The sequence below is a fragment of the Drosophila rhopaloa genome, unplaced genomic scaffold (assembly GCF_018152115.1).
Source record: "Drosophila rhopaloa isolate 14029-0021.01 unplaced genomic scaffold, ASM1815211v1 contig_3, whole genome shotgun sequence".
Taxonomy (NCBI): domain Eukaryota; kingdom Metazoa; phylum Arthropoda; class Insecta; order Diptera; family Drosophilidae; genus Drosophila; species Drosophila rhopaloa.
The window spans coordinates 22,338,471-22,346,093 of NW_025335123.1; the positions used below are offsets into that span (position 1 = coordinate 22,338,471).

Here is a 7,623-nt window from a genome sequence, read left to right on the forward strand (position 1 = left end):
TAGATGGTATACGAACATTCACAACTGTGTGACAGATATTTGGGTTTTCGAATGGGGATAATTTCAATACCTAACAAGGCAATTTTCCATATGCATTCAGAGCATAATTCAATACACTGATTATAATTCACAAGTGCGGAAAATATAAGGATGAATTCGAAATCCCTAAAGTTGATAAATCAATTTAACAGTCGAAAAGCTTACATAAAATATATTAATTTAGTAAAATAAAAGTGATGTATTAAAGTAATTATATTCGAGCAATGCAAAAACAATTATCTACCGAAAAAATGTAAACAACAAAGATGCCTGTGCTTGCTGAAATTCTACATGCACAAAAAACGAAAATGAAAGTGCTCACTATGGAAAATTTTGCCCCTTTTCCCCCATTTTAGTGTAGTGAAAAATAAAACTTACGTGTTGACTCGTACAAACGTTTACACAATCGGATGTTTACATTTTCAATCAGTGAAATTAAAATATAAAAAACAAAGTGTAAGGGAATTGGTTAGAATTAATAGACATTTTTAATGTCATTTACTGGATTGGATAGCCATTAATAAAATGTGATAGGTTTAATTAGAGCGATAAAATAGATGTTAGTTAAACATGACAGCTTAAATTGAAATTAGGAGGAAAAAGTAATTGACTCCCGAGCGGCGTAGTTCTCGTGTGGTACTTAATTTTTTGTTTTACTTGCTGTCCGCAGTTTAAGTTTCCCTGGTTTCTTCTGCATCCTCACCTGCAATGGTAGCAGTGGCAGGATGAACCACTTTGTGTGGGTCCAAAGACACTCGATCCCCCCACCACCCCGTATGCAAATAATGGGCGCAATGTGTCACTGAGCCACCGGCTGACAGTTTTGGATGAAGTGTCGCTGACAGCACGCGAATGCGGATGCGGATATGGAAGTTAGTGCCTGCTTTGGTACGCGGTATGATGGATCAAAACCACAGATACACACATACACACACCACACACATCTACTCACACCAAGGTGTGAACATAAAATGTATAAAATATTGGCTGTCTACACGAATCCTAGGCAAGAAACCAAACCGAACTGAACTGAAGCGGGGAATTCAATTTATATGCAAATGATATGCGAGGCGGGCTGAAGACAGGCAACAAGCCCAAAACCCAAAACCCAATATCACAAAAAAAAACCTGAAACCAAGCCCAAAAACCGATGCGATGGCGTTCAGCTATGTGAATTTTAATTATATTTATTAAAAATGTAATTATGTAAAAAGAGAAGAGGAGCGACCAGAGAAAATGCAATAAATAAATATCCGTCCATCCATCCGAGCCAATTAGCTTGGTCCTTGGTCCTTCGTCCTTTCAGGTAAAGTAGCGAATGCCCTCCGCCGAATCGTCCCTCACATCGTAAATTGTGGGTAGTGAATATGCTGGCCGTTCGTAGCTCTTACGTTCGTGGTTCTTTCGGCGGGGTTTTTCGGTGACCTCCTCGGATTGCTCGTAGTCCGCTTCGGTGACCTCCTCCCCGGAATAATAGTGAGCGGGACTCTCCTCCTGGTAGCTGTAGCAAGGCTTCACTGTGGTCTTCTTCGACTTGCTCTTTTTGCCAGTCTTCTTGGACAACTTGCCCTCGAAAAAGGCCAGCTCTTTGTCTTTTTTGGCCTCAAAGAAGGCCAACTCCTTGTCTTTTTTGGCCTCGAAGAAGGCCAACTCCTTTTCTTTCTTTTCATCCCACCACTGTTTGAATTTCTCCCACTCGTCCTCTTTCTTCTCGAGCTTAGCCTCCACTTTTTCGGTGAACAAATTGAGGAAATCCAGCTTCTTGAGGAACTCCTTCTGCTTTTTGCCCTCGAACCAGTCCAGCTTTGCCTCCTCTATGTCCTCCTTGGCCTCCAGTTTTGCCTCCAGCTTGGGCAGTTTCAAAAACCATCCGTGGGCCGTTTGCAGAGCTGCATGTTTTGATTTCCCCCAGAATTTCACAGAGTTATAAGCTATTGTTCCATTTGCGGCTCCTTGGTAAAACTCACCCAAACAGGCCATCGCCAGCAGCATCAGTTGTTGTCCAAATCTTAGCATTGTCGTTTGGCTTTCGGTTCTTGGACTCTTCTCCGGTTTCTGTTTGGTCCCAAGCAGCTGGTCTGGCTACTTATAACCCGAAAATCCGAGCCACTGCATCTGGGAGCACGTGCCCCGATAAGCACGTGCATTTTGGCCGAGCAATCTATCAAGCTCGCGGCATATTTGGGCCTTCTGCAAACTGGGGCTTTGCCTGGGTTCAATGCTCTGCCTGCAGAGAGAAAAAATACTGCACATCTTCGTAAAATTAAGAACTTGAAGAAAGTTAATATTTGGTTTTGGGATTGTTGGCAATAATAAAATATTTTGTTTGCCCTGCAAACTTGATAGCTTTTTTGATGATATACTTCTTTAAAAGAATATGCAAACGATAATTTTTGTTATATTAAATTAAATTAAATTATCCCTTATATATCCAGATCTTCTTATATCTGAAAATATATAAACACATTTAATTTCGAGAAGAAAATCTTGCTGGTTATCATTTTAAGTTCATTGGTATGCCCAATTTCAGAGCTTTTGTTATTATAATTTTCAGCTGAATGCTCAATTTTTTGTGCATGCCTTTCGCTCAGTGTAAGGTATAGTCTGTCCCTTGGTCAGCTGTCACTTTGATTAGTCCGACAGTTATTTAGCAAAGACGGGGCGAATGGCATGCCAACTTCGGCAATGTTGGCCAAGATTTTAATGCGCTGGCTTGCGACTCGAAAAGCAGGCGCTGCTAATTGACTCGACCATTATCTTGGGGGGAGGGGGTGGAGGGGGAGGGGGTGGATGGTGCCTGGTGTTGCCCGGCTTGTTTTTGCTGATGTGTTGAAAGTGGAAGTTAAATTGTATTTGTTCAGTGCGCCACATGCACATGGAAAGCAGAGAAGGGGCGCCTTTGACTCTACACTGTGTGTGTTTGCGTTGGGCAAACAGTTTGCCAAATTAATTGCACACCAACTGTTTATTTGCCTGTTTGTCCGTTTGTCCGTTTGTGTTTTATGAGTTTCTCCCCTGTTTTCCCTTCAGGTTGGAAGTTTCCGTTCCCATTTTGCCTGGCCCATTTGCGTCCTCTAACTTACCACGTTAATGAGGCTTGCCAGATTGGAATGTATTGCTGTTGGGATGCCAGAGCCTTTTGCCACATAAAAATAATAATTATCTTCTTCGGTTGACTAGAGATTTTGTGCATGACAATGTGTTGCACGAAATGGAAACTTAAGGCAGAAACATTCAATCTGCACAAAAGCATTGATTGACAAAATAATTATTCAACATGTGTGCATTGTATACAGTTCAATTGATATAGGTTTAATTAAACTAAAATAATATAATGCCGTAATACATTAGTCGTAATGTTGTTTCTAAGCCTATTCTTTTTGATTGCAGTAAAAACTTTTTTAAACATTTCTTAGATAGTTAGATGCGTGAAATAAAAATGTATTAATTTTGAAAAAAATGTCCGCATTCTATTATCAAATAATTAAAAATAGTTTTTAGTCTTTGTTTTCAACCTAGGTGTCGACACGCTTATTGATATGAATGCCCTTTAAGTTTTTCTGGCAGTTGTCTTTTATTTTCCACTAAGAAAAATAGATGTAAAAATGTTTTGCTTTGTAAAGGCATATAATAATATAATATAAGGTAAACAACATTTTGTGATATATATCTTAAGTAAGTATAAAGGTTACAACTAAGCTGATCAGATTTGTATGAATGGAAGTCCCTCAGTTATTGGTCTCAGTCTCCTGGAGGATATTGCAAGCGATCCACTATTTGGGGATCCTGTTGTTTTCGATATTGCCGAGATCGAGAGCCAGTTGCGGAAACGGTTCGAGAACATTGTTTGAGTTTAGGACAATGTCGTCGTAGTCCTCGCTGAAATAGTCGCTACTCAGTGTTGTTCTGGCGGTTGTGGTTGTGGTGCTGGTGGTGGTGGTGGCGGTGCTGGAAGTCAGTGGTGCCAAGGTGGTGCGACGACGAGGTCTCCTGCCCCTGCGTCCTTTGCGACCCTTTCGCAATCTGCGCGGTGGCTTGCCGTCCAGGTTGTTTCGCCCATAAATATTCGGATATGGTTCCATGGTGTAAACGGTGTAAGCGAGTGGTGTTGTGCTGGTGGTTGTTGTTGAGCTGGTGGTGCTTTCAGAAACTGTTGTTGAAAGTTCAGTGCTGGATGCTGCTACAGTGGTTGTTGTTGTCGGCTGTGTTGTTATTGAAGTGGGCGCATTTGTTGTGGTCGATTGTGGTTCTGTTATTGATATTTGAGTAGTTGTCGTTGTTGATTGTGGTCCTGTGGAGGTATTTTGTGGTGTTGTTGAAGTTTGAGTAGTGGCTTGTGTTGTTGAAGTTTGAGTGGTACTTGTTGAAGATTGTGGTGTCGTTGTGGCTTGTGTTGTTGATGTTGATGTGGACTGCGGTGTAGTTGTTGAAACTTGAGCAGAGTTTGTAGTAGACTGTGAAGTTGTTGTTGAAGCCTGAGTAATTGTGGAAGTTGTAGAAGTTTGCGGTGTTGTTATGGATCCAAGTGTACTCGTTGTGACAGCAGAAACTGTTGTGGTTGACTGTTGTGTTGTCGTTGAAGGTGTTGTAGTCGGTGTTGTAGACTGTGGTGTGGTAGTTGAAGCTTGTGTGCTCCTTGTTGTCGGTTGTGCTGTTGTTGACGAAATTTGTGTGGTTGTTGTTGGAGTGTTAGTTGTGGTTGTTGTTGTAGTTGGAGTGTTAGTTGCAGCTGTCGATGGTGGGGCAGTTGTTGATGAAATTTGTGTGGTTGTTGTGCTTGTTGTAGTTGGAGTGTTAGTTGTGGTTGTTGGTGTAGTTGGAGTGTTAGTTGTGCTTGTTGTTGTAGTTGGAGTGTTAGTTGTGGTTGTTGTGTCGCCTAAAGTTGTTGTTGTTGATTGTGTGGTTATGGATGTTGATGTGGACGTGGCTGTGGATGTGGCTGTTGATGTAATTGTGGCTATGGATGTGCTAGTTGCTGATTGTGTGGTTGTTGTATCCGTTAATGTGGTGCTTGGTGGTACTGTTGTTGATGCTCCTGTTGAAGTTGATGTAGATTCTGTGGTCGCCAAAGTTGGAGCACTAGTGCTGGTGATATCCGTGGCATTTGATGCCGACTGATTGGTTGTGGAATCCTGTCCCACTGTGAAGCATACTGAAATGAGCTAGAAATTAGCATCCAAGTTAATGTCATGTGAGCCAAGCACTAATTACCTAATGTTGTCACCACAACGAAGGCAATTAAATGTTTACGTGACGGCAGCATGGTCGACGTGCAGCTCTCCTTTCCGTTTCCTTAATTAGCCCTGAATGGAAACCTTTAGTCGATGGTGTTGCTGCTGTTACTGGGCGAACTGCTCTATAAATTTGGCTAATTGAACTGATTTTCTCAGTGCTCAGATGGTCCAGTTTTATATCGATGTACACTGGCACCACGTCCGGAAACGTGTGCTCCGTACGTGCGATTGCCGATTAACTTATCGCGTCTTCAACCGATTCCAATCTCGATGGGACAGCTGTTGCCACTCACTCTCACTCTCATACTCCGGCTCCATTCTCCACTTTTCGCCCCTCTGCCATTAAAGATGTCTTCAGATTCAGATTGAGATTCTGAATTCCGATTCCGGAAGTGGCTTACACTTGTTGAACTGTTTAAAATATGTACTACGAGCATACCAGCCGGATGCATTGCACTTGCATTCGATTAACAACTGAGCACGTAATCTTGAACAACTTCCAGACCAGTTGGTAAAAAAAAAAAGGTCGAAAGCAATGCGTTTAAATGCGTTCATTAATAATTAAAAAAAAAAAATTCATTAATAAAAGCATTTAATTTTAGAAAAAATGGTTTAATAAAGAGTACAATATTTACCCCTAATTTTTTTTTGCTTTCATTTTGCTTCCAAATTTTAAATACATAACTGACAACAGATTAATCGGTTCAACAATTTGTTTTATCTTTTGTTTCTTTGTTTTTAGGTACTTGTACTATGTACTAAATTGCTATATTCACTAAACAATTCAAGTTCCGAATAACCGTTTTCCCAAACAGGGCTCTCATTTATTTACAACTTAAATTGTTTAAATTCGAGTTAATTGTGGGAAATAAAAAGTGATTCAATAAAAACGATGAATAAATCGAACAAAATTAACACAGACATTGCGGCATCCGATTAGCTCTGATAACAAGCGACGAATGCAATGAAAATGGTTTAATAGTTGCTGAAAAAACAGAATTTTACTTATGTATTTACATGTCATTCCACGGCCCCTCATCAAAAGCTGAAAATGCTAATTATTTAGCTGGAACGTGTCGAGACACGAATAGCGAATTATTATGAAAACAATTTGCTAAACCAGAATGCAAATAAAAATAAAAAGCTAAATAAAAAGGGTGGAGCGCCCTACGAAATTTTCATCAAGGTGTATCAGTAGATTTTATAAAATCATATAAATTAAAAAGTTCGTTGATTGCAAAATATACAAAAATATTTCTCTTACTTTAACGTTAAATATAGTTAGTTAAAGATAGATTTTGACGTCTGTACCAGACTCGGCTATTGATCCTGATCAGGAATACATGTACTTTACTTCTTCCTGTTCCATACGAACACTTTATACCCTTTTACGGTACGAGTAACGGGTATAACAAAGTGTTCAAAGCTAAATCTTTTTTGCTTATACAAACAATTCTTTGAAATCTGAGAACGACATTCTCTGATTATAAGTCCACATCGAAGACTTGTTGACGTATGACGTACTAGAAATAGCCGCGATTCCGAACTCGTGATAAATCGTAGAGCACGCTCTAGATAGTGATAGCCAATACGTGCACTTAGCCCACGAAGTTCTCTGGCCGGGAACTATAAAAACCGATGTTGATTTGGTTGAATCAAGCAGTCGAAACCTTCAAGCTGTTCTAAAATGTTTAACAAATCGATCGTCGTGGCCCTAATTGTGTGCGGTATGTATTACTTCGATCACGAGTATCGGTTCCCAGGATAAACACTTTTGCATTCCTTTTTTGCAGCCTGCTACCTGGGCACCATTGAGGCTCGTCCTGGTGGAATTGGCGATCTGATCGGTGGTGGTGGTGGTCCACTGGATGCAGTTGGACCCGTTTTGACCGGAGCTGCGGCTGGAGCGTCTAGTGCCGCGGCCCCCGCACTGGTGGGTTCGGTCGCCAAGCCAGTAGCTGGATTACCAGTAGTATCATCACTACCAGGACTTTCGGGCTAAGCCCATAAAGCACTTCTGTTTATCAGCTTTATGTACCCCTAATACAAATGCAAAAAAAAATTTAATTAGAAACATTTTTCAAGATTTCATTTAAAATAAAGTAAAGTTTTGAGCACTAAGAACATTTGTTTATCATAAAACATTGGTAAATATATACTCTTTTCCAAATAATATTGAAAATCATCGAAAAAACTGGACAAAACTATTACATTAGAATACAAATATGGGAACAGGGCAATAAATGGTTGGCATAAAATTAAAAATGCCATGTCTTAAATAACAGTTCCTTTTTCAATTTTTGACTATCACTACTCTTTGGCAGCTTTTCAGTACAAAGAAAAACACCCT

At 40.2% G+C, this 7,623-nt stretch overlaps 3 protein-coding genes across 3 annotated transcripts; 1 reads left to right on the top strand and 2 right to left on the bottom strand.

Annotated features, from left to right (window-relative positions):
• Positions 1-1,200: 1,200 nt before the first annotated feature.
• Positions 1,201-2,080, bottom strand: LOC108045320. Its single transcript, XM_017124605.2, has 2 exons — positions 2,007-2,080; positions 1,201-1,928 (listed from the first exon to the last, which is right to left on the bottom strand). The coding sequence occupies exons 1-2, from the start codon at positions 2,053-2,055 to the stop codon at positions 1,342-1,344; spliced, it is 636 nt and encodes a 211-aa protein (XP_016980094.1). The 5' UTR covers positions 2,056-2,080; the 3' UTR covers positions 1,201-1,341.
• A 1,425-nt stretch (positions 2,081-3,505) lies between these two features.
• Positions 3,506-5,778, bottom strand: LOC108045313 (integumentary mucin C.1). The gene is made up of 2 exons (XM_017124600.1): positions 5,251-5,778; positions 3,506-5,191 (listed from the first exon to the last, which is right to left on the bottom strand). The coding sequence occupies exons 1-2, from the start codon at positions 5,300-5,302 to the stop codon at positions 3,813-3,815; spliced, it is 1,431 nt and encodes a 476-aa protein (XP_016980089.1). The 5' UTR covers positions 5,303-5,778; the 3' UTR covers positions 3,506-3,812.
• Positions 5,779-6,877: 1,099 nt separating this feature from the next.
• On the top strand, positions 6,878-7,394 carry LOC108045321. The gene is made up of 2 exons (XM_017124606.2): positions 6,878-7,000; positions 7,067-7,394. The coding sequence occupies exons 1-2, from the start codon at positions 6,961-6,963 to the stop codon at positions 7,273-7,275; spliced, it is 249 nt and encodes an 82-aa protein (XP_016980095.1). The 5' UTR covers positions 6,878-6,960; the 3' UTR covers positions 7,276-7,394.
• Positions 7,395-7,623: the final 229 nt, after the last annotated feature.